Source organism: Hyaena hyaena, unplaced genomic scaffold (genome assembly GCF_003009895.1).
Source record: "Hyaena hyaena isolate Hyena2069 unplaced genomic scaffold, ASM300989v1 scaffold_39, whole genome shotgun sequence".
Taxonomy (NCBI): Eukaryota; Metazoa; Chordata; class Mammalia; order Carnivora; family Hyaenidae; genus Hyaena; species Hyaena hyaena.
The window spans coordinates 5,278,566-5,304,208 of NW_024080671.1; the positions used below are offsets into that span (position 1 = coordinate 5,278,566).

General features: G+C 55.4%; 1 protein-coding gene across 4 annotated transcripts in view; it reads left to right on the forward strand.

The window, feature by feature from the left end:
- The window catches only part of TTYH2 (tweety family member 2), a 38,084-nt gene extending 16,787 nt beyond the window's left edge, over positions 1 to 21,297 (forward strand). For 2 of the 4 annotated variants that reach the window (XM_039229801.1, XM_039229804.1), the window contains exons 4-14: positions 785 to 1,005; positions 5,187 to 5,282; positions 5,796 to 5,868; positions 10,060 to 10,129; positions 10,384 to 10,439; positions 10,722 to 10,814; positions 11,119 to 11,211; positions 12,937 to 13,079; positions 13,724 to 13,909; positions 14,409 to 14,487; positions 19,347 to 21,297. In XM_039229801.1, the coding sequence (XP_039085732.1) occupies positions 785 to 1,005; positions 5,187 to 5,282; positions 5,796 to 5,868; positions 10,060 to 10,129; positions 10,384 to 10,439; positions 10,722 to 10,814; positions 11,119 to 11,211; positions 12,937 to 13,079; positions 13,724 to 13,909; positions 14,409 to 14,487; positions 19,347 to 19,427 (1,191 nt within the window). In that variant the 3' untranslated portion in view covers positions 19,428 to 21,297. The remainder of the gene's footprint in view (positions 1 to 784; positions 1,006 to 5,186; positions 5,283 to 5,795; positions 5,869 to 10,059; positions 10,130 to 10,383; positions 10,440 to 10,721; positions 10,815 to 11,118; positions 11,212 to 12,936; positions 13,080 to 13,723; positions 13,910 to 14,408; positions 14,488 to 19,346) is intronic. The other 2 variants (XM_039229802.1, XM_039229803.1) reach the window with 2 other exon arrangements.
- Positions 21,298 to 25,643: the final 4,346 nt, after the last annotated feature.

Below are 25,643 nucleotides of genomic sequence, written 5' to 3' on the forward strand. Positions count from 1 at the left end.
GCACGCGGACTCAGAGCAGGCTTGCGGGGACGAGCTCGGGGTCCCCAGGCTGCGTCCCTGGGTCCGGCAGGAACCCTGCGTCTGGGCTGTTGGGACCAGACCCTACTTGTGGCTTCTTGTTTGAAAGCCAAGGGCAGCCTTTGCCATCGCCCTTCCCTCTGTACCTTTGGAAAGAGAACTGTTCCTTCAGGGGTCCGCTCAGCTGCCCAGCCCGGGGAGGGAGCCCGTCCATCCACCTGGCTGGACGACCACAGCAGGGGCGGGTGCATGAGGCACAGAGCAGGCCCCGATTTCCCCCTTCACTTGGCCAGGCTCTTTGGAGGCAGGATCGGTCCGTTTGTGTCATTTCAAAGTGCTATTGTTCTGCCTTCATGCTGGCCCGGGACACCCTGAGCTGTTGCTAGGTCCCAGGAGCAAGCCTTTGTCTTGTGAGGCCTTTAGAAAGCCTATCGTGGGAATAAAAAGTCAGGTAGCAACAGAGGTATTTTTCAGTGAAATACTCTATTCCTCCATCTAAAAAAAAAAAATTGATTCTCCAAGTGTTCAAAGATTTAAGAGAATCCTCAAGGAAGCAAAACAGATTTGGTTTGTTTCCCCATCTGGGAGCCCGGCGCCTGGTTAAAGCCAGTTTGGGCCTCCCCTCCCCCCATGGATGGAGGAGCGTGAGGGCTGGGGGCGGGGTGGATCGGGACCTCTGCTCTCCTGCTCAAGTCACGATAGGTACATCTCTGGCTTCCTCTCACTCCCAGGAGGCCAAACTTAACAACCCCGACCCCTTCCGCAGGTATCCGGAACCACCCAGAAGATGAAGGTGGACCTAGAGCAGCACCTAGCTCGGCTCAGTGAGATCCTGGCTGCCCGGAGCGATTATATCCAGACGCTGAACTTCATGCAGCAGATGGCGGGCAATGTCATTGTCCAGCTGTCAGGGCTGCCTGCGTGGAGAGAGGTCACCGCGGTGCTGACCGAGGTGGCCGACCAGACCACCTACGTAGAGTACTACAGGTGAGGGGCCCGAGGGCGGGGCGGCGGGGGCCCTGGGTCTTCCTTCAGCCCTGCCTGCACTTGGGGGCCAGGCAGGGAAGAGCCACCAGAAGGCCTTAATAAGCCGCGACTGAAATCAGAGGGGTGTTGGTGCTGAGCGATGGTCATGTAAAGCAGCCCCCTTATGCGGGCAGGCTCAGAGACCCAGAGAGGGGCAAAGGGGCCATGATGTACAAAGATCCAGGGCTGGAGGCTGGGCCTGGCCCCTGGGGACTCCTCCGGAACCAGCATTCTCTGTGGCTGGTGCTGGGTAAGATGCAAGTGCTTTTATGGGTTCCTTGCCAGCCAGGGTTTTGGGGGAAGGGTTCCCTACACCTGCAGACTCAGCCCCAGGGGTACAGGGGGCCAGGAGACGGTGGCCTGTCTGCCTGCATAAAACTTCCCCAGAGAGGCCCCAGCTTCACTTTCAGAGAGCCCGAGGGATGGGGGAGCTGAGGGGCAGCACCCCACCTTTGCCACACCCAGCTGTACAAGCTCATACCTACGTCATCTAATCTCTGGGAGTCTGTTGCGTCCCCTGCCTCCCCATTCCCCAGACCCCATCCCAGGTGAAGGCACTGGACGCAGGTCGGCTGACCAGGGACCGGCTGCCTCCCTCCGTGTGCAGGATCCAGTGAAGCTCCCTCTGGGGAAAGCCGAGGAAGGAGGCGGCCATCTTGGCTTTGGGTGGCTCCCAGCCAGAGAGAAGGGGTCTTCCGCTCGAGAAGCGCAGGCCACCGTGCCGCCAGGACCCAGCACCTCGCACGGAGGGAGGCCCCGGTTGGAGTGAATAAGTGAGGCTTGCAGAGCAAACAGCAGCTCTTGGGATCCACCCCCTGCCCCAAATGTGTTGGTTCCCCCTCAAGGCTCTAGGTCAGAGCCTTTCCCTCTCACCCCATTGCACAATTTACTCTGGTTTTCTGGATTCATTTCTCCTTTATGAGAAGGCCCCACCCGGGGCTGACTAATAAGAACACAGAGGATATGCTTCTGGTGAGACCTCCCGTCCGGGGCTCTCCCTTCCCCTGGGGTAAGATAAAGCCAGACCTTGGCAAGGGAAACTCCCGAAGCCCCCAGCTCCGGCCGGCATTCCCCACTCATCCCTGCACTCATTCAGCCGTCGCGGACCCAGCTTCCCACCAATGCTTTTTTTTTTTTTTTTTTTTTTGCTCACATTCAAAACTGCCATTCTCCCAAGCAACAGAAACTCCCGACTCTAAGGACTTGGCTGTGACCCGTGACCTAAAATAGCGGCATCTGATTAGTCCTGTGACCTGAGGGCCATTCATTTGTCTGAACGTCTGGAACCGAGGTTGGGGGGCTTGGGGGCAGGTGGAAAGTGGGCGTCCACTTTGACCTTGCCATTCTCTGTGAGTGCAGCTTGTACACCCAAGGGCCTCGTGTGGGCATTTCGACAAAGACGAAATCGGTCAGAGTCTACATATCAATAGGGACTTCTTTTTAAGGCGATTTCATTAAACATGGGAGGAAGGGTCATGACGAAGCCTATGAGCTGTCTCAGTGTGGGTGACCGACAGGTCCCCCTGACCCCCAGCCCCCTAGTTCAGGCTGAGGTAGAAAAGGACTAGTCCGAAGTTAGTACCCATGCGTGGCCCCTGAAAACCGATAGTATTCTGCCTCTTCCTTTTTCACCTTCTATTTGCCCATTTCTTCTCTTGCCTGAGCTGCCTCAGCCTAACCAGCGTTAGGGGCTCCTCTGAACAGACTCCCCGTCTTCGCTTTCCAGATGGTTCTAGAGCACAACTATCCAGCTAAGCACATCTTTTTTTTTTTAATGCTTTTTTTTGGTTGTTTTTTTTTTGTTTGTTTGTTTTTTGGTTTTTGGTTTTTTTCTGAGAGAGAGGGAGACACAGAATCTGAAACAGCCTCCAGGCTCTGAGCTGTCAGCACAGAGCCTGACGCGGGGCTCAAACCCACGAACTGTGAGATCATGACCTGAGCCGAAGTCGGACGCTCAACCGACTGAGCCACCCAGGTGCCCCTAAGCACATTTTTTTAGCACTTGTAGGCAAGGCCTGGCTGAGTATTGGAGACCATAAAAATCCAAGCCTCTCCCTGAGGCTTATAAGGGGTGTGAGCAAGGCGTCAGCGGAGGTGGGATCTGGGAGTAAGGGCCCCGGGTAGCTCCTGCCAGAGCCAAGTTCTTGGTTAGAAACACATCCCGGGTCATCGCTGGGCTCCTCCGGGAAAACACATCCGCCTCATAGAGCTATTTCCAGGAATTCCTTACAACATGAGGTGTGGATGCAGAGAAAACATATTGAAACACGATCATGGAGGGTGAGACAGAAGCAACCCTAACCTGATTTCCTGCGGATGTGCAGAGCAGGGAGGGAGGTAATAAGAAACCTTGAGGCCTGAAACAGGAAACCAGGATTCTGAGAGGTGCTGGTGGCTGGCTGTGTCTCTTGTGGGAAGACTCGCAGATGTGGAAAGTCCAGAGTTCCTGGACCAGGCTCTCCTCCTATGGGCCTCTGTCTGCTTTCAAATCTGCAGAATGGGGCCCTCACACGTGACGTTCCCGAGATTCCTTCCTGCCCTGACTCTCAGGAAACGGGCTCCGTGATGGAGGGAGAGCCTTGCATTTGCTCCAGACCCCCAGCTCCAGTCCTGGAAGCCCCAGAGGCTGCAGCACACCTCCATGCAGCAAGTCAGGGGTCTTGATTAGCCCCCTTTCTTGACACTCAGCCTCCACTCACAGAGGCGGGAAGAACTTCCCTTGGCTGCCAGGTGGCCTCAGCGTGTCCCCTTCCCTCTGGGAGCCACTGTCGCTTTCTTCCAGCTCCACCCCCTCCCACCTGCACTTGGCACGCCTTCTCAGCCTCCTGACAGTGCTGGTGAAGCAGCAAATCATTGCTGGAGAGGAGGGGGTCCGTGAGTTTATTTGGCTGTTGCATCAAGAGAAATAATCATTCCTTCCCACTATGGGAGCTTGGAGAAGCCCCTCTATCTGTCCCTTCTGTCCAGCAGTCTCCCAGTACAGGGCAGATGGAAGTGGCTGCTAGGTGAGGCTGGCACTTGGTTGTAAGGACCCCCTTGGGATCCTGTTTGGAAGCGAAAAGAACTAGGGGGCTTTGCATAGGATTGGATCAGCGCCTCTGGACTCTCGACGCTCCGGAATCCTCAGCCCGTGCTTTGGAGAAGCAGGAAAAGAAGGACTTTGAAATCCCTCAGTGACATGCCTTATGCATCTAGTGAGCATTTAATTTTTCATCCAGCTCTGAGAGATGAAGTTTCCAGCAATAATGGTTTGGAAACTGAGGCTCAAAGGAGGGAGGGAGGCAGCCTGTCAGGGTCTCCCAAAAGGCCTGAGGAGTGAGGGGTGCCTGGCCTGGGGCTCCCTTGCCCGCCGCTAAGCTCCCTGGTGGTCTAGGAATGAGCCCTCCCCCCTCCTACTGCAGGCACCCCTGGCACTAAGCCCAGGGCCTGGCACAAATATTGCTGACATGAACCTAACTGTCCTAAGTAGCGTGTCCCAGGCCCCTGGGAGGGCTCGACGGGAAGCCAGGTGGAGCCTTCATCACAGAAGCGGCAGCTTAGGGGCTTTCTTAGATCTGTGGACATAAATGTCAGCCATGATCTAACGCTGGTGGGAGTCCTCGAAGCAGCAGGGACCAGGGTCCAAAGACGTGCCTGCTGGGGGCTGCAGGGAGACCATGGCCACCTGCCCTGTCCAGCGAGGGGCCACTGGCCACAGGCGGTACTGGAATAGAAATTGATCAAAAGCAGCTAAGCTTAGAAATCCGTCTCCTCCGTTGCCCAAACCACATCTCAAGTCCTCCGGAGCCACGCGTGGGCAGGGGCAGGTACAGTGGGCGGTGCAGAGGTTGAACACGTGAGTCACTGCAGAAAGTGCTAGCGGGCAGTGCTGCTTTAGATCCTCAGCCTCGGCGGCGGAGGGTGGCCCCTTTGTCCAGGCAGAATGGGGGGGTGCAGCTCCGGGAGCCCCTGAAGAGCCTGTCTGCTGCGCACACTGGGTCTTCCTGTCCAGGGCAGGGGGGCACAGCCTCATGTGCTCTGCTGCTGGTTCGGGGCCGTTTGTCCAGGGGTGTCTGGGGGTTGCCGTGCAGGCATCCCTGGTGAGCACCAGCTGTGGCCACACCTCCCCCTGACCGTCCCTTCCCCCCCCCCCGCCCACCCAGATGGCTTTCCTACCTCCTACTCTTCATCCTGGACCTGCTCATCTGCCTTGTCACCTGCCTGGGACTGGCCAGGCGCTCCAGGGGACTCCTGGCCTCGTAAGTATCCCTGTCTGTGGGCTGGAGAGCCAGACAAGCATGGAGGGTGACAGTGCCTCCACCTGAGAGAGTGGGGGCCTGGCCAGCCTCGGAGGGTGTGGTGGGAGGGGTCGAGAACCTGAAGCCACCTTCCGACGCCTCCTCAGCCCCCAGCCGAGGGAGGCAGCAGCCATTGACTTGCCATCTGGACACGGAGCAAGGACTGGGCTTTCCTCCGTGGCCCCCAGCTGCCCCTGGGCCTGACCGCTGAGCAGCTGGAGCAATGTGGCCCAGGCCTTAGAGCCCCTGTCATCTCTAACCAACACCTCAGTGGGCGGCCTCGCGGCTCTGTGTTCAGCCCAGGGATCTGTGCTCCAGGCTCCATGCCTCTCCCAGAAGTCAGCGGGCTGATGTTAGAGCCCACTGCAAGAGTTTCAGGAGCCAGGGACAACAGGGTGGTGGCTGGGAGGAAGGGCACTGGAGGCTGGTGGGGTGACAGCCCTCACCGCCTGCCACCATGTGCCTCTCCCCCAGGATGCTGTGCTGCGGGGTACTGGCTGTGTTCCTCAGCTGGACGTCCCTGGCGGCCGACACGGCTGCAGCAGTGGTGAGTTCGGGGTGGGGGTGGGGGAGGGAGGGTCCGGCCAAGCCTGTCCGTCTGATGCGTCCTGTCCAGAGTCCCCAGGACAGGGCCAACTTCCGGTCTCTGTCCCTAACCTAGAATCTCTGAGCTGAGTGAGCTTGGCTCATTCACACCAGCCCCCTTGCCCACGATCACGAGGTGTTTAAGGGCAGAACCAAGATACGATGCCTGACGCCTGATCCCTTTCCCACCCCACTGGCCCGTTCCCAGCCACTGCTGGTAATGCCACGCTGGGATGGCCGGGTGACCTCTCTGGGCCTGAAGGACTAACTGGCTCTGGTGGGGATGGGCGGGATCTCAACGTCAGGCTGGAGAAGCCTCCGGCTTCAGAAGCACACTGCTTGGCTGGCTTCCCTGGGCATCGGGAATGTGGAATGTGGCATTTAGCTTGCCTTCCGGCCCCTTGCCTTGGACTCACACACACAGCCTAAAACACAATGGTGTATGTTTCTGGATGCAATGCCTCAAAATGCCTCAAAAGAAACACACAATGTGGGGGGAGCTTCCTATGTAGGTAGGTATGGCCTTTAAACACACCTAATGCCCAATTTAAGCTGTTTGAAAGAGTCGTTTGTTCACTGACTTCTTGGCTCTGTGGCGCTCAGTGGTGCCTGGTGCCCCAGAGCCCAGGAGGACATGATATTTGCTCTTGACATAGTCTCAGCCTGCAGAAGGACCTATAACTGCGACCTCGTGTGAATGGATGCCATGGAGGTACATGGTGTGTGTGTGTGTGTGTGTGTGTGTGTGTGTGTGTGTGTGTGTGTGTGTGTTGAGGGAGGCAGGACTGACCAGGGGATTTCAGGGCCTCCCTGCCTCATTCAGGGGCCACAAACTAAGCCCATGACCTGTACTGCCCTAGCTACCTGGGGATAAAAGAACAGTCAAGGGCACCTTCTGGAAGCCCATTCTCCACACGCACACCTCGCCCAGGGACTTGGGGGCCGGCCGGTCTCTCTGGCCTTGGGCAGTTTGCCTCCATGATGCCCACAGTACGGATGGCCCCTGGGCTGCTTGGCTCATGGCAGCCTCTGGGAGAGCTCGTCCGGAAGGGAGAAGAGGTGGGTGTCTCCTGTTTGGTTCCCGCCCCCACCAAGCAGTGCCCACCTTGGGCATGAGGGAGAATAAGCAGGCAGGAGCCTGTGTCCCAAGGGCCGGGGCCCCTCCAGTTGCAGAGAAGGGCATGATGGGAGGACCTCGGTCATGCTCCGAAGCATCCTGATGTCATCAGGAGCCGCGCGGGCACATAGTCCAGGGAGTGGCTGCTGCCCGAGCCACATGCACAGCTGCCTGGCCGACAGCCTCTCCTCTGGGGACGAAAGCTCAGGGGGAGTCTGCACAAGGCAGGCTTTCCAGGGGGCTCCGTGCTGCCCCTCAGGCAGCCTCTGCCTTCTGGAAGCAGTGGAAACTTCCAGCTTGCTGCCATGAGCTGCCCTTGGGGGGACAGCTCCCTCCCCGCAGGGGCTTCTGTGTTTGGGGAGGCCAGAGGCGGTTTAATCCCCCAGCTGGGCGCCCTGGCTGCTGCCAGCTCTGGCGAGAAAGGCCGAGAAAGGCCGGTTCCCTAATTGTTGAGTCAGGCCCGTGTGAGAGAGCGCTGTGAGGGAGCTGAATGCGCCTTTGAGAGGCTGCGGGCCCTGCTGCATCCTAATGGGAAGCGGGGTGAGCGGGAGGCAGGCCGGCACAGGCTGTTGTGGGAGCCTTTGTGTGGTCCCACCGCCCTGCCCTGCCCCCGGGGGCCTGCTTTCTTTGAGCCGTGGGGCTGGGGAGGACAGCCGCCCAGCTCCTCCCTCCCTGTCCCTTCCCTGTCCCCAAGACAGGACCCCCTTCAGGCCCTCCCCCCCAGGACCTGCTCGAGGAGGATCTGGGGGAGCTGAGCTCTCACCCCAGCGGGCAGCTGAGCAGAGCACTTCGTGTAAATCCTGCCACCCATGGGGAGGCCAGGCCGGTCTCACCCCTTCCCGACAGGGGACCCCTGGGAAAGTTACTGAAGCTCTCCAGACCTCAGCTTCCCCGAGTGTGAAATGGGGAGAAGGACAGCACTTGCCCCAGAAGAGGAGAAGGGTTGGTCAACCCCGGAGGGGGGGGGGAGGCTATAGGTAAGCAGTAGCCGTCATTGCTTTGCCGTGCATTTTTGTCTTGTGAGGGGCACAGGGGGACTCTGGAGTGTCACTTGTGGTCTCCAGAGCTGCCTCAACTGGGCTGGACACTGGGCTTCTCCGGTGCTCAGTCCCCCACTGCACCCCGTGCCCCCTGCCTCAACCCCCTCCCCATCACTGTGTGAATAATGCACATATGGGCCTTTGTCTTCAATGCCAGGAAAGTTGAATCCTCAAGGGCCTGAAGGGCAGGGGCCTGAGTGGGGTGGGAGGGGGCCTCCTGTCCCTCTTTGGATCCCATACTTTTGGAGGGTGGTGTCCCAGGCCAAGATGGCAGCCTCCCTCTTTCTTTCCTAAGGCCTCCCACCCCCCACTCAGGTCTGCCTCCTCCCTCTATGCCGCTCCAGTGACGGGTTGGGGGTGTCCCCTGGCCTGCTGGTACTGTGGCTCTGATTGGTAGTAATAAATCAGTCTGAGTGATACATGTTAGTGATTTGCCTATAGAGCAATTCTCCCAGGGTCCTGTGCACGTGACTGTATATGTGTGTAGGCATGTGTGCACGTACAGGTGTGTCTTTTGGAAGCTCCGTGTCTAAAGGGACATCTAGGGGCACCTGGGTGGCTCAGTCAGTTGAGCATCTGACTTTGGCTCATGTCATCTCATGGTTCGTGGGTTCGAGCCCCGCGTCCGGCTCTGTGCTGACAGCTCAGAGCCTGGAGCCTGCTTCACATTCTGTGTCTTCCTCTCACTCTCTCTTTCAAAAATGAATAAACATTTTTTGAAAAATGTAAAGGGGCATCTTATTCCCCAACCCTACTCAGAGCCCATAAGTACCATGATGCAGCTTGCCCCGTACTAGTGCCTAGAACGGCACAGGCATCTAATCTAATAGGTGCTAACTAAGTAGTTACTGACTCTGTGAATGAATGAATGCGACCCCAGCATGGAGCCACTCCTGAAGGAGGGCAGGGCACAGGCAGTGTGGAGCCGTGGGGAGGGGTTCCTCCTCGGGGAGCACTCCCTGGAGCAGGAGAGCCCCTAGGAACAGGTTGGAGGACCAGAGTTTACTCTGGCTGCTCTATAAGGTAGGGGCCCCCCTTTACCCAGTGCTCCACTGTACCCCCAGCTGGACCTGGGAAAGGCCTGGCTCAGAGGATGGCATCCTCACTGCTCCCTCTCCCAGCCCCCCGACCTGCCCCTGCATAGTCCATGGGCCCTTGGTGGTTGCCTCTCCAGGCCATGCTGTGGGGCCCAGGCCCTCCCGCTCACTGGCGGCAGAGCCGGGAGCCCGTGGTCTAACTCCCCATCTCCCCGCTCTTCCCATCTTACCCTGAGCAAGACGCGCACCCAAAGGCTTAGAGGTACATCAATACCAATAGAATTCTTAAGGAAGAGTCCGGGGGATGCTTCACAGATTGACACCCCAAAAGCACGTGTCAAAAGTCACAGAGGCCAGCAAAGGCCAGGGTGCGGGAACTGCCCAACACACACCTTGCAAGTTCACGGATCCCTGAGGTCCATCCCAGGATTGAGAAATAAAGAGTAAGAACTAACAGTGCGAAGTGCTGGCTCTCCACCAGTCACTTTTCTGGGTGTCTTATTTTTTTGTTTATTTTAATGTTTGGAGAGAGAGGATGCAAGTGGACGGGGGGCAGAGAGAGAGCAAAGAAGGAGAGAGAGAGATGTGGGGCTCACCCAAAGCAGGGCTCAAACTCACAAACTGAGATCATGACCTGAGCCAAAGTCAGATGCTTAATGATGAGCCACCCTGGCGCCCCGGATATTTTACATAGATTAGTTCGTAAGGTGGATGGCGTTTTTCTCTCCGTGTTATTGACAAGCAGCTGTGACACAGAAAGAGTAAGTCACTTGTCCCAACTTACAGAGCTAGGAAGGGGCAGAGCCAGGATTCAGGCCCAGGGAAGCTGGCTGCTGCCTCTCCCTATCCATCCAGGACTGAGTGGAGGGGTCTGAGCGGCTGGGGCTGTGGGTGCCTGTCTCCAGCCGGGACCCCGGCGTCATAACTTTCCTCAACCCTCCCGTCTCTCTCTGGCTCAGAGCACCAGTGACTTCTGCTCGGCTCCCGACACCTTCATCCTGAACGTCACAGAGGACCACATCCGCACAGGTAACCAGCCCTCGGGCCCTCTGTTGTCAGGAGCAGCTGTGAAGACTCAGAACCGCCCTACGGCCAGCCAGAACTTTCCGCCCTGTAGTCCCCTGCCCTGCCCCACGCCCCAGCCTTAGATCCAGCTGGACCTCTGGGCCATTTCTTAGAATCACCCTCCTTTGGGAGCTTGGGGACCGGCTTGGCCACTGAGGACGGATGAGGGCCTGGTCACCTGTGAGCTCCTGCCTGATGCCGATGCCTTTGCCTTGCAGAGGTGACCCGTTACTACCTCTATTGCAGTCAGAGCGTAAGCAGCCCCTTCCAGCAGGTACGCCCACCCAGCCCCATCCTCACCCTGCCTACTGCCCCCTCTCGACCCTGACCAGTAGGGTGTAGGTGGCTGCGTGCTTTTGGCTCCATCGTGAGGCCGATGCCGCTTGTCCGAGGGCCACACCTTGAGTAGCAGGAAGCAAGGGGACCCATGCCGCTCCCGCAAAGCCTGAAGGATGAGGGGAAGGGCCGGAATCAGGGACGCCAGCGGTCACGACTGCCGGGGAACAGGGCCTGGGAAGGTGGGCCTCACGGCGGGGCTGCCGTCTCTCCTGGCCAGGCCCTGACCGTCTTCCAGCGCTCGCTCACCACCATGCAGATCCAGGTGGCCGGTCTGCTGCAGTTTGCCGTCCCCCTGTTCCCCACGGCAGAGGTAAGGCAGCGGCCTCCTCGCAGTATCTGTGCTGGAACGGGGCAGGGAGGGAGCCCCAGCTGGACCCTGACAACCCTTCTCCCCTCTTCCCCCCCACCTCACCCCTCCTGAACCCCGTGGCTTTGCAGAGCCAGCCTATGGAGAGCGCTCCCCTCCCCGGGGATCTAATCCCCCTCCTTCCTTTGGCTCGAAAGGCCCCTGTGCACCTGCACACGCTGCTGTCGGTGGAGTTATCCACGAGCCCTTCCCCACCGCTCACTCCCTGTCTCTCTGCCTGTCTGCGTGTTTCCTCTTCCTGCTTCAGAAAGACCTGCTCGGAATCCAGCTCCTGTTGAACTCATCGGAGTCTGGCCTTCACCAGCTGACAGCCATGCTGGATTGCCGGGGGCTGCACAAGGTGCTGGGGCGGCCCTGGGTGGCATGCAGGACGGGGGCACCCCAGCCGGCCACGTTTTCCCAGAGAGCAGCCAGTGAAGGCTAGGAGAGCGATGGCCCGGGCTCCCTTCAGGCATGGGGTCAAAGCTGAACAAGAGGAAGCGGGAAGAGGTGTCTGGCTTCTTGATCCTCTGAAATAGCTGAGACAGGGAGAGTCCATGGAAGATACCGGGGGACTGGGTTATGATCAGGTTAGTCCTAGAACATTGGGTGACCGTAACCCACATGAAGGAGGCTATTTTCTATTGTCCGGACTCGCCCGCCATCTGGTCAACCCGTCCATGTCTCTGGCTGCAGGTGAATATCCTTTGCTCACTGCCAGGGTCACCTCTCCAAGAACTTGGCATACCAGACAGCTCCTAATGCAGGGGACACTCAGAGTATGTGGGCTTCCCTCCCCCTAAGCACTAAGCCAGTGTGTGTGGACACTTCCCACATCCTATATGGATTTAGCACGAATGGGCCTATAATGATCATGGCTGCCATGTAGTAAGCCCTGATTCTGTCCTCACCCCTGTTCAGTACAGTCTGTACCCACAAACCATTCAGTTGTCATGGTGGATATTGTCAAATATGTGTTATTTCATGGGCAGTTTTATAGAAAAAGAAACTGCATGTGTAGACAGATAGGTATTTATATACGGATATCTTTTTTTTTTAATGTTTGTTTATTTTTGAGAGAGAGAGACAGAGCACGAGTGGGGAGGGGCAGAGAGAAGAGGGTGACACAGAATCCCAAGCAGGCTCCAGGCTCTGAGCCGTCAGCACAGAGCCCGACTCAGGGCTTGAACTCTCACAGTGAGATCATGACCTGAGCCAATGTCGGATGCCCAACGAACTGAGCCACCCAGGTGCCCCTGTATGCATATATATCTATAAAGTGGCTCACTGAAGGTTCCAGGCTATCAGGTCAAGGGCTCGGGTTTGGACTTTGCCACATGCCGTTTCTCCCTCTGTACCACCCACCTCCAAATCCCTCAGCACATCCTAGCATCTAAACTCTCAAATATGCATGTGATTACATCCACTTCTCTCTCCCTCCCCACTTCCGCCATGACCCAAGCACTCCCCTGCACCCCTGCTTGACGGCCGTGGCCTCTTAACCGATCCCCAACCTTTCCTCACCCCTTTACCTTCCATGACCTTTCATACACAGCAACCACAGCGGTCTGTAAAAGTGAGTTGAGTCACATCCCTTTCCTCCCATCCTGTCCCTTTCTGATAAAAAACAAACTCCTCACTTGCCTGCAAGGCTTAATCGGGAACTGGCGCCCCCTCATCCCGTCTCCTCTGGCCCTTTTTTCTCTTTCCTGAACGTGCCACACTTGTCCCCTTCCCCCATCTGCTCAAGCCACAATCCACTCCTGGCCATGCTGGTCTGAGATGAAATGTCCCGTCTTCTGGCTTCCCTACCCTGCAGCCCTGTCTGTCTTGCTCGGAGCTGATCCTGACCCTCCCGTGACTAGCACCCAGTAGGTGGTCAGCACACACTTACGGAGTGAACCCAAGAAGCCCCTTCTGTTGGGTTCCAGAGTGTGGACCCTTTGTACAAAGTGTACAAAGTGCTCGAGATAGAGACCGGTAGATGGTCCCAGGCCCAGACTTGAGGCAAGGGGCTACCGGAAATGAGCTCAGACCCCGGGCGTGCCCTGACCCGCCTTCCAGCCACGTGTCCCTCCTCCTCCAGGACTACCTGGACGCCCTTGCTGGCATCTGCTACGACGGCATCGAGGGCTTGCTCTACCTCGGCCTCTTCTCCCTCCTGGCCGCCCTGGCCTTCTCCACCATGATCTGCACGGGGCCGCGGGCCTGGAAGCACTTTACCACCAGGTGGGCTGCCTGGGGCCCTCCTGGGGGGGCAGGCGGGAGGCTCTACTCTGTGACTGAGCCCAGAGCCGATAACCTGGGCCAAACAACGGCAGCAGGGGGCCCAGACATTCAGCCTCAGCAGCTTCTGCAGAAATTTTCCTGAGAGTGCAGACAGATCCCCCCAAAGGAGGTTCCAAGGGCCTGAGGCAGGAGTGCAGCTAAGGATGGTGACAGCATCATACGACCCCCTTGCTTGTCCGTTTTCTCTGAAGGACTCTGTGACGCAAGATGATGAGGGCTCTGGATGCTGGAGGGGTGCTTCCAAAACACCATGAAGGATAGGCTATCGCACTGTTAGTGGGGCACCCACATTCTCTTGGAGGAGATAGAGATGAGGTGGTGTTTCAGTGCCTGTGGGTAGATCAGACCAAAGGAAGCAAGGCAGGGAGGGTCAGTGCAACAGGGTCAGCGCAGCGGGCTGCCTGGAGGAGGTGGACGTGAAGCTGGAAACGGGTGATCTGTGTGAGGCATGTGTTTCAGGAACCTGAGGGAGACACACGCGTGTCAGAGAGAGTCCTGGGAGCGAAGACCGGGAAGCAGGCCACGACCCCGCTGCCTCCGAGTCTGGGCCCTCACGGCCGCCTGTGTCCTGTGTGTCGTTCTAGGGACAGGGACTATGATGACATTGACGGTGACGACCCTTTCAACCCCCAGGCCCGACGCATCGCCACTCACAACCCCCCTCGGGGGCAGCTTCGAAGCTTCTGCAGCTACAGCAGCGGCCTGGGCAGCCAGACCAGCCTGCAGCCCCCGGCACAGACCATCTCCAACGCCCCAGTCTCGGAGTACATGTATGGCAACGGCTCCCCGGGCCTCCCCCTGCACATGTCTCCACACATCGCGGCTGGGGCATCGCCGGCCCACTCAGCCCTGGGGGAGCTAGATCTGGGGTGCATTTGGGTCCAGAGAACCGGGTTGGGAGGAAGGCATCAAAAGCCAGCCATGGTCCCCTCACCCCCCTCACCCTGCTGCAGCCACAAGGTGCCTGGTGGGAAGTCCCCCTGGGGGCATTAGCCACCCCAGCTCATGTGCACCCCGTAGATGCCAAGCCTTGCCCTCAGGGCAGATTGCAGGGCCAAGAAGCTGCCTTTCTCCAGGCCACGCTGCTCCGGGCCCCTGGTGCCCCATCCGCTGCTTCTCCCCTGGGCCTCTCCTCTGCCAGCCCACGGTTCCCCCGAGGTCCGTTTCCCTCCCCCACTTGCACATGCACACCCACGGGCCCCTCCTGGAGAAATCCGAGCACCCCCACCCCAGTGCCTCCCCGTCCTGAGCTGTGCTCTTGGCCCACAGGAACCAGGCCATGCTCTTTGGCGGTAACCCACGCTACGAGAACGTTCCACTCATCGGAAGAGGCTCCCCTCCTCCCACGGTAGGCTGGGCTCCCGGGCAAAGTCATAGCTACGGCCCTTGTTGGGGAAGCGATGACAGATAAGACCTCTCCCCCAACCCCTCCGCAAAGGTAGGAAATGCGAAACAGCTTTGGTTACTGAGTAAGCGTTAAACCAGGACCGCCATGCACGTCGCTGGCAGTCCGCTAAAGACAGTGCAAAGACAGAAGGCTCACCCCGTGCACGCCTGTCCCCAGGCAAGAGAACCCACACTAGTCCATCCTGAACACCTGCCAGTTAGGGTGGCCATCAGCGTTGCTCATCGCCACGGAGATGGGGGCAGCCCTTGATGCTTACCTTCCAAAGAGGTGGCTCCCAGACCCTTAAGAAAACGTTCCTGGTTTGTGCATCTCAAAGGGACAGAGAAATAACTCGCAATGATAAGTTTTGCCGAGCAAAATAATCTGAGAAGAGAGAGCGTCCCTTTCTGCTCCAAGGAAATTATTTTGCTCTCTGAGGGTGTTTAGCCTTTCACCCTGGGCGGTGGGGTAGAGCCCTGCGATGGCGCATCTGGAACACTAGACTTCCTTAACCCTGCTCAGTGGGTACCTGAGTGGGGCCTGTGCCTCCCGCCCACGCCTGCCTCCAGCCAGGGGACCGAGACTCAGAGTCGGGAAAGGAGCCTGTGGCAGGAGGGGGTGCACATTGGAGAGAGAAAGCTCTGTCCTTTCCCAGATGCCTGGGTTCGCACCCAGCTCATTGCTTCCGACCTCTGTGACTTTAGACGAGCACTTTGCCTCTTTGTGCCTCAGTTTCCCCACCCGTAGAATGGGGATGGTAAAAGCACACACCTCACGGCAGTGGTGGGCGTGGGAGGAGTGGGTCACCGTAAGCGCGTGTATGTGTGGTGCATAGGTGCTCTTAGAGGGAGCTGCGTACTTCACCCCTACTTCTACTGGCACGCACGCTCCCTCCTGCCCCACCTTCTCCACAAGCTGTGGCATTTGTATGGTGCGTGCTTTCTGTGCGGCAGATGGAAAGCCAGGTTGGAAGTCTGGGATGGGGATGGGTACAGGGCACAGCTCAGGAGCCCGGTGTCTGTCGGGGAGGGCACCCCTGCCTCCACTTGACTGGACAGGCATTTAAAACTTTTGTTAATGTTTATTTATTTTTTGAGAGAGAGAGAGCGAGGAAGCATGTGCAAGGTGGGGGACAGAGAGAGAGTGGGGGACAGAGGATCCAAAGCAGGCTCTGCACTGACAGCAACAAGCCCAATGCGGGGCTCAAGCTCACGAACCATGAGATCATGACCTGGGCTGATGTCAAACACTCAGCTGACTGAGCCACCCACGCTCTCCTAGACAATGCATTTTTATTCAGGGGGTTTGGAAGGGGCCCTCCAGCTGGGAAACTAGAGCCGCTGCTTTTGGGGACCCAAGGACACAGGGCCAATGACACATGCCCGGGCCCTGGTCCTCACACACACTCATGCATGTCCAGTGAGTCAGCCCCAAACACAGATGGTGCTTGTGGTAGAAACCACAGTGCTGCTCTCAGGGGAAGAGAGAGGTGGAGACCCAGCCCTGCCTTCAGGAAATGCCTAACCTGCAGCAAGAGAAGCTAACAGAGGCGGCTCTTTGGGACATTGGGAGGTGGGAGCTGTCCCTCTGAGGAAGCCCTGTGCAGCAGGTGGCATTGGAGCCATAGCTTTGAGCGGGGTTCTCGCCCAGGGACAGTTCTGCCCCCAGGTGACATTTGGCCTGTCTAAACATTTTGGGTTGTCACAACTGGGAGGGGCGGGGGGGGGTGGGGGTGGAGGGGTGTCCAGTGTCCAGTGCTACTGCCACCTAGTGGTCAGAGGCCAGGGATGCCGCTCAGCATCCTGCCGCACACTGGACAGCCCAAGCACAGAGAGTAATCCAGCCCCAAATGTGCACATTTGGGACATTGAGAAACCCTGCTCTGACCAGTCCCCCACCTTTCTTGCCACGGCCTCACCTTGCTGTGTTTGCCCAGAGCACCTCACCTGCCGTCCTTTTACACACAGCCCTAGACACAAGCCTAGCGCTCGCTTCCTGGGGTCCTCAGGAAGGGACAGCAGGCTGGTCGAAGCCAGCGATCAGAGTAGGCACCTTTTAAATCGCCACCTGGCTTTCTCTACCCAGAATCCTCCTGGGTTCCTTTGCATATTACCAGTTGCTGTAGTCCCAGGAATGCAGACTGATTTTAATTGTAATCTGAGCAAAACATAATTAGGGGAAATCTGCTGCTGTGAATGAAGAATTAGTCAGTGCGCCATGATGCCAAATAAAAATGATTTTTGGATTACCTTCTGTTTTGAAAGATCCAGGCCACTCTCCCTGCCATTAGCGGAGATAATCAAGAGCTGACCTTATTTGCAAGGCTCAAGGGCAGACTTCCCCTTCCTCTTTAGAATTAAGACCTACTTAGGGACTCTTAGAGCTTTGGCCCAGTTGCTGCCCAGCCCCACCCAGCTCGACCCCCACCTCCTGCCGTGCAAGCGGCAAGGGGCACAAAGAGGCATCTACAGGTGCTGCTGACGGAGGAACCCACGGGGGGGGGGGGGCGGGTATGGACGCGCACCCCCATAGACCGCGCAGCTGGCCACTCCCTGCCCTCCCGAGTGCCTGCTCTAAATATTCATCAGCCACTGGTGACTTTGTCTGATAGATGCATCCCTCCCTCTACCAGCTCCATCCCTGGGACAGATAGGGATTTCACTACGGGGGCGGGGGTGGTGATAGCGACCTAGACAGTCCGAAGGTACAGGGTACAGCCCGTTCCACTGGCTGGAAGCGTGCCTTTCCCCAGGCTCCACCTTCCCCCCTTCCCTCTCGGGCACCCTGTCCTAGACTTGATGGACAAAAATGACCCAGGCAATTGTGGAAAATACCAATCCCAGGACTTCAGTCTAGACTCACTGACATACACTGTCCAGGGAAGGCGCCTGGGAAGTTCTAAGTGTCTCAGGCAGCCAGGTGATCCTTATCAAGGAAGTTAGGGAAACAGTGCTTGGAGAAAGAGATGGTCAGACTCGAGTGTGCATCAGAATCTCCCAGAGGGCATGTTGCAACACAGGGTCCTGGGCCTGTTGTTGTTGTTTTTTTTTAATGTATACTTTTGAAAGGAAGAGAGGGCAGGGGAAGGGCGAAGAGAGGGGGACAGAGGATCCAAAGCAGGCTCTGTGCCAACAGCAGAGAGCCCGATGCAGGGCTCGAACTCAGGAACCGTAAGATCATGACCCAAGCCGAAGTCGGACGCCTAACCTACTGAGCCACCCAGGCGGCCCCATCCTGGGCCCAGCCTGGTTCTGATTCGGGACATCTGCAGTGGAGCCCCGGGGACTGGCATTTCTAACATGTCCATGGGTAAAGCTGGGGCTGCAGGTTGGGGAAGCTGCCGCGGTCTGATGCAGGCTTCTTCCCCCACACTGCTGACCACCTGGGTCCTTCTGTGGTGGGCGGCTGTCCTGGGTGCTGTAGGATTTTTACCTCCATCCCTGGCCTCTCCCTACCCCCACCCCGAGTTGTGATGACCAGAAATGCCTTCAGGCATTTCCAGATATCTCTGGGGGACAGAAACCGCCCCTGGTTAAAAACTGCTTGGTTAAAGAGCACCAGCACCCATCCTCCCCATCCCTGAGCCCCCACCGGCTAGAAGCACGTGCTCCCCCTCTGGTGTGAACAGCCTGGACCTGAACCCCCACAACCTCCCTGGGGCCAGAGACGCTCAGGACTCTGCTGACCCCTGCTGCCCCAAGTCCACAGACCAGCAGCATCTGGAGCTTGTTGGAAATGGAGAATCTCACGTCCCGGGATGTGGAATGTGACCACGTGGGAAGCCCTTGCTCCCTGCTTCAGAGCAGTCGCCAACTAACATCTGTTGAACGTGCACTTTGTGTTAGCTCACTGCTTCTCTCATGTGGCTGCATTTGGAAGAGCTTTTTAAATAATGCTGATGGTGCAGGGCGCCTGGGTGGCTCAATCGGCAAAGAGTCCGACTTTACCTCAGGTTGTGATCTCACAGTTCGTGGGTTTGAGCCCCGCGTCGGGCTCTGTGCTGACAGCTCAGAGCCTGGAGCCTGCCTCCAATTCTGTGTCTCCCTCTCTCTCTGGCCCTTCCCCTGCTTGTACTCACTCTCTCACTCTCGCTCTCTCACTCTCAAATAAATTAACTTAAAAAAAAAAAAAAGTGCTGGTGGCACTTTAAGGTGCTTCATTTTATGTTATGTAGGTTTTATCTCAATAAAAAAAAATACTGGTGGGCGTGGCCCGAGCATGAGGAACTTTTGGGCTCCCAGGTGTTTGTGACATGCAGCCAAGTGTGAGAAGCGCCTTGTGAGGTGTCTGGCCTGTTTTATGGCATTTTATTCTTGCACGGTTACTGCCAGTGCTCGTAGGTCCCTGATTGCAGATGTTGAAACTGAGGCTTGCAGAGGTTGGAAAGCCTCAGCCAAGGTCATGAGTAAAATGCGTCACTGGGATTTGAACCTGGGTCTCTGAGTCTCAGGGCCTGTGCCCTCAGCCTACTCACGAGGCAGGCTCCCCAGTGCCTTGGTGCACCCTGACAGTGTCCTCTGTGGCGGTGCTGTGTCCTGGAGTGGACGTGGCAGCCATTGCAGAGGGAGGGTGGCTGGTCTGTGTGCACATCTCACATCTGATGCTGGGAGCCGGACGTCCTGATGGCCCCGGGACTGGAAACACGGCCAGCAGTGAAGCCCGCCCGAGCCACGCTGGTGTGCTCCAGTCCCCGCGATGCCTGCGATCAAGACTGGCGCGGCTCCCGCTCCCTGAGAAGCCCCCGCACCTCAGCCAGTACAGTGTCTGGTTGTGACAGGCAACCGTGTTCTGACTCGTCCCCTCCCCCCTCTCTCCCACAGTATTCCCCCAGCATGAGGGCCACCTACCTGTCCGTGGCAGATGAGCACCTGAGGCACTACGGGAACGAGTTTCCAGCCTAACACACATTCTGCACAGGTTCCTGCCTCCTTGATCTGTTTTGGTTTTTAATTGATGGCAGCGCAAGCCATTTCTTCGATAGAAACCAAAGGCGTCTGGAGACTGGACGCAGGACCACGGGATTGGCAGGCCCCTGAGGCTGCAGAGGGGCAGCAGCGATTCGGGGAGGGTCAGCCTGGGCTCGGCTGCGATGCCTGGGCCTTTGAAGACCCGTGACTTGGGCCAGCCCCTCCTTCCTCTGGCCTCCTGTCCACACCGGAAACGCCCGCAGGTGTTTGGCTGAGTCCAAGCATGGAGCCTGGTCCTGCTCACCCCCACATCCCCCCCGCGCCAGGTGGGGAGTGGCCGTAAGGAGGGTCAGGCGTCACCACCTGAGTGCTGTGTGTTCTCCTAGGTCTCATTGCCAGGACCGTGCCTCCTGCTAACACGGCCGGAAGTCCGGGTGACCACCCCGAGTCCCTCTGCCCTCTCGGCTGTGTGGCTGATGGGCAGCATTTTCCTGCGGGTAAAAGTGGAAGAGCTGATCAGGAGATGCCTTTAGGGGAGGCGATGTCTCTGATGAGACAAGACACTGTCCAAATCAGTCCCCCGGAGCCACCAGACGGACTCTCCCTGGACCACAGAGGGAAGGTGTTGGAGAGGCTGTGTGGTGGGTGGTCCCAGGACTGGGGGCCACAGCTTCACCCCTGGTCAGCTTCCATGGTGAGAGCTGGTGCGAGTGTGGGTTAACGGCAGCCACACTCTGCCCCTCCCTTGTCCCTCCCTTCCAGAAGCGATGCTGTGAGTTTGTTCCCTGCAGATAGGGACAGTCTCAGGTATTAATAGACACTTTGAAAGCGACATTAACTCTTTTTTTTCCCCCAGTGTTTTAAATATTTTCATTATCCAAAGAATTGAAGCTCATAGCACATCCGGTTTTTACAATAGACTTGGGACTCATTCCTTACTCCTGGCTCCAGTTCTTTAAGCATCTGGAGAGAGGCACGGAGGGAGGGAGGGTTTTTAAACAAAGTACAGATCAGTGAGACGTGCTGTCCCAAGCTGCTGCTTCATGGGGATGTAGGTTCAATCCCACTCACGGAGGAGGCCCTTTAAGACAGGAAGGAAGTGAAGGGAGACAGCTGAACAGAGTCCCCTGTTCCGGGGAATGCCCCTCACTTTTGTCTTCGAGCAAGTTCGTGGTAAAAGGTTTTAGCCAAATGAGATGATTATGTCTTGACCAGAGACAGGCCTCTTCTCTAATCCCCGCCCCCCCCCCCCCCCCCCCCCCGCCAGCCTCGTACCCACCCCGTTGTCCTGGGCCCCTGAAGCTGTACCTGCTCGGTGAGAAGGAGCTTGTTGGCCAGGAGGAAATGATGACCCACCATCCTGCCTGCTGAGGATCCAGGGTTAGGGTCTCTGGTGCTTCTAATCTCCTGTCAACTCAGAGTGCACAGCACTGAAGCCCCCACAGCCTTGCCCACCCAAAGCCAGGGACGTGGGGAGGCCTGGCTTGCAACAGGGGCTCCATTTACATTTGGAGAGAGCCACTTTCCCATCCAAACACTCACAGCAGAGTGGCTCTCGGCGCCCAGCCCAAGCCTCTAGGACAGAACAGAGCCACAGGGCAGCAAGGACTTAGCTGCGTTAACCTATACATACCGTGTACCATAAACGTATCTGTGTATAGCCACGTCGCATGCAGTAGGATCTCGGCGACGTCAAGATGTAGCTTCTTAACATTTTGTGGTTGACGACTATTGAGTTGTTTTTAATGCATGTAAACTAAACTAGAATCCTTCGGGTGGTTCCTGAAGGAGCCGGGTGGGCACACCTCTGCTTGATACATGTGCGCCCTCACCTGGGGAGAAATAAACCACTTGTACTAAACTATGCACTCCGTCTAACTTCCTCTAGTGAACGCTCCCTTCCTTCCGGCTGGGTATTGGTGGGGAGAGCTTCTCGGCAGATTGCAGTGACTTCAATGCAAGGATTGAAAGACAGGACTATTGAATGTCACAGACCTCTAGTGTGGCCTCCAGCTACTCTTCAGGACCAAGGACAGACCTTGTTTCCTCCTCCCCCAGCTTGCCTTTCTCCCAAGTTCCCCCTGAAATCCAACGCTCTTAATGTTGCTAGTAATAAGGAGTAGCATTTATTGAACACCTGCAGTGTACTGTGGACTGTAGTTAGTGAATTGTTCATTAAACTTCATGATGACCCTGTGAGGTCATTTGTTTTGCAGATAAGCCAACAGGTGCAGAGAGAGTAAGGACTTGGAGCAAGTGGTAGATCCTGGGTGTCTAACCCAGAGCCCAAGCTGAGCACCTCTGGACAATATTTTGGGGCTGGAGGGGAGGGAGCTGTGCTCACAATGGACTGCCTCCCCCAGGTGAGGCAAGTGAGGCTGATGCCTCCCCCAGCTTTGCAGTGGGTCCTTGCTGCACTCTGTGCATAAACTCTGTCTCCGGGGGGGACCTCTCTGGGCTGGGTCACTGAGATGCACTGCACCCTTCATGTAGGGCAGACTCCAGCTCTCTGCCCATGGCCCTGTGCCACTGTTTACTCTTGTGTGCAGTAGCTGTGCTCCCAGAAGTGATTGCATTTCAGGGAACTTCCTGAAGGGAGCAGCTTATGCATCCCTGGGGAGCACTTGAGGTGTGACCCAGAGGTCTCTGTTCCACGGAACATGCCAGGCTCAGAACCTGCATCCCTCAAAGCTGAGCACCAGAACTAGGGCGTTTCTCAAGTCAGAATGTCCCTCCCCGCCTCCCCGATGGAGCAGGCACCCTTCTCCCTCGTCTCAGGAAACCAAGAGCTGTGGGGGACAGGCTTGAACCAATGGAGAAACCAATCTGATTTTTCTAAAAGAGAGGGAGAGCACACAAGAGCGAGCAGGGGAGGGGAAGAGAGAGGGGGAGACAGAGAATCCTAAGCAAGCTCTGTGCTGCCAGTGCAGAGCCCCATGTGGGGCTCGATCCCACAAACCATGAGATTATGACCTGAGCTGAAATCAAGAGTCAGATGCTCAACCGACTGAGCCACCCAGGCACCCCCGATCTTTTTTTAAAGGTAACTGCAGTTCGACACTCAAATGAGATTCACTTCAGGGGCTTTCATTGTCTCTAGGAGCTGCAGGGGACCTGGCTATAGGCAGGCTGTGAATGAAGTAGGAAGGAGGCCACGTGGGAATGCACAAGCTGAGGGTGGTTTGGGTCCCCAGGTGTGTCACCCCCTCACCCCCACATTCCTGTCTTGGTCTGCACCAATCTCTCACCCAAGGGAAAAGGGTGGGGTGAGTGGCCCTCTGTGCCAAGCACGCCAATGTTTAACCTGCTGGCCCACCAGCTCAGCCCTGCTATTTCCAAGCACCTCTGAACAGCCCTGACCCCAGACCCAGGGACCTGCTCCCAGAAAGAAAGTGATGAACATCAGGCCCCTCTGTGAAGGGAGCCTCAGCCAGGAACAGGTGTGCATTTGAGTCTGTTGTTCAGGGCCAACTTACCCATGTGGAGCAGTGACAGAGGGGTCTTTTCTCCAAAGCTGACTCACCTCCAGTAGCCCTACATTGTGCTGTGCTGTGCTTCCCCCCCTCCAAAGCTGTGAGGTCTCCTGTTTCAAAGGAGTGGGGGCAATATCACTGCCTCTAGGCTCTAAAGTGCTAGTGGAGCAGTCAGCACTCAAGAGGCCTTGTGTGCCCACTGACAGATAGACCCAGATCAGGAGAATTTACCTTCCTTTCTTCTCCCTTTCACATTTCAATTTCCCCATTCAAAAATGCATTGATAGGGGCGCCTGGGTGGCTCAGTTGGTTAAGCATCCGACTTCGGCTCAGGTCAGATCTCATGGTTCATGGGTTCGAGCCCCACATCAGGCTCTGTGCTGACAGCTCAGAGCCTGGAGCCTGTTTCTGATTCTGTGTCTTCCTCTCTCTCTGCCCCTCCCCCACTCATGCTCTGTCTCTCTCTGTCTCAAAAATAAATAAACTATTTTAAAAAATGCATTGATAGCTTAGCACAGGAGCCAGGAAACTACCTCCCATGAGCCTAGTCTGATCTGTTGCCATGTATGGCCTGTGAGTATAGTTTGTATAATTTTAATGGCTTTTAAAAAAATCAAATATTTGCAACTGATTTTGACAGCAGAGAATACCAATCCTGAGCCTCAGTGAAACAAGGTGTTGTCCCCCCTGCAGAGAATTTCATTCTCATTAATTGTCCCGTATTACAGAAAAATTATGCTCAGCATAATATTTTGAATTTCATTAATCAAAAGATGGGTGGGAATTGTTTTCTCATGATATAAGTATCTACAAAATGGCTTTGATTTTGTGTCTTAACCTGCAGCCTAAAATACTTACTATCTCTTAAACTAGTTTATAGTTTGCTCACCCCTGGCCTAAGCGCATCACTTTCTATAAATTCTGGGGCTACAGAAGTCTCTAAGGCAATTATGGCCTTGACTTCATAGAGTTTACAAATAGGCAAGGCTTCCTGATTCATAGATGGTGCCTTTTCTCTGTTCTAACATGTAGAAGGGGCTAGGGAGTCCTGCGGAGTCTCTTTTATAAGGCACTAATCCCATTCGTGACAGCTCCACCATCCTCATGACTAATCACTTCCCAAAAGCCTCACCTCCAAATACCATCACATTGAGCATTAGGATGTCAACATATAAATTTAGGGAGGACATAAACATTCCAACCATAATAAGGGTATATGGGAACTCTATACCATCTTTACAACTTTTCTGTCAATAAAAATTAACGGTGAAAAATCTGAAAATGAAATTTAAAAAGCAATTATGTTTACAATAGTATCCCCCCCAAAAGCCCTTAGGAATTAGCCAAAGAAATGAAAGTCTTGTATAATGAAATCTACAAAACATTGCTGAAAGAAATTAAAGAAAAATGGAAAGACATCCTATGTTCAAGGATTGGAAGACTTCATATTGTTGAGATGTCACTACTACCCAAAGTAATCTACAGATTCAGCACAACCCCTATTGAAAATGACATTTTTTTGGAGAAATAGAAAAACCCACCCTAAAAATCCATATGGAATCTCATCAGGCTCCAAATAAGCAAAAGAGTATTGAAAAAGAAGAACACAAATGGAGGACTCCCACTTCTGATTTCAAAACTTACTGCAAAACCGCAATAATTAAAAGAGAGTGATATATGTAAACGAACTTGACAATAAACTATAAAGAAAATTAAAAAAAGTAATAAAAGAGTGATGCTGGCATAACACCAGACATAGAGACCAACAGAGTAACATAGAATCCAGAAATAAACTCTCACGTGTGGTCAAATGATTTTCAACAAAGAGGTCAAGGTAACTCAATGGGGAAAGGACAATCTTTTCAACAAACAGTGCTGGAGAAACTGGATATTCAGGTTGCCTGGGTGGCTCAGTCAGTTGAGCAACCAACTCTTGATTTTGGCTCAGGTCATGATCTCACAGTTTGCAAGATCAAGCCCCACATTGGGCTCTGTGCACTGATGGCACACAGCCTATTTGGGATTCTCTCTCTCCCTCTCCCTCTCCCTCTCTCTCCCTCTCTCTCTCTCCCCCTCCTCTTGCTCTCTCTCTTTCAAAACAAATAAATAAACTTTAAAAAAATACTGGATATCCACATGGAGAAGAATTAAGTTGGTCTCTTACCTAACAACAAATACAAAAATTAGCTCAAAATGGATCAAAGACCTCAAAATAAGACCTAAAGCTATAAAACCCTTAGAATAAAGCATAGGGTAAAAGCTTCACAACATCAGACGTGGCAATGATTTCTGGAGCATGACCCTAAAGGCGTGAACAATGAAAGAAAAAATAGACAAGTTGGATTCTTAACAAAAATTTTTTCAGTAATGTTTATTTATGAGAGAGAGAGAGCAAGGAGGGGTGGGGCAGATAGACGAAGAAGACACAGAATCCGAAGCAGTCTCCAGGCTCTGAGCTGTCATCACAGAGCCCGATGAGGGGTAGAGCTCATGAACCGTAAGATCATGACCTGAGCTAAAGTCAGGCGCTTAACCAACTGAGCTACTCAGGCACTCCTAATTCACAAGAAATTTTTTAATTGGAGGCCTCAAAAGACACTATCGACAGAGCAAAAAGACAGCCCAGAAAATGGGAGAAAATATTTGCAAATCATGTATCTGATAAGGGATTAATATCCAGAATATATAAAGCACTCCTACAATAACAAAATAAAACTTGATTCAAAACTGGACAAAG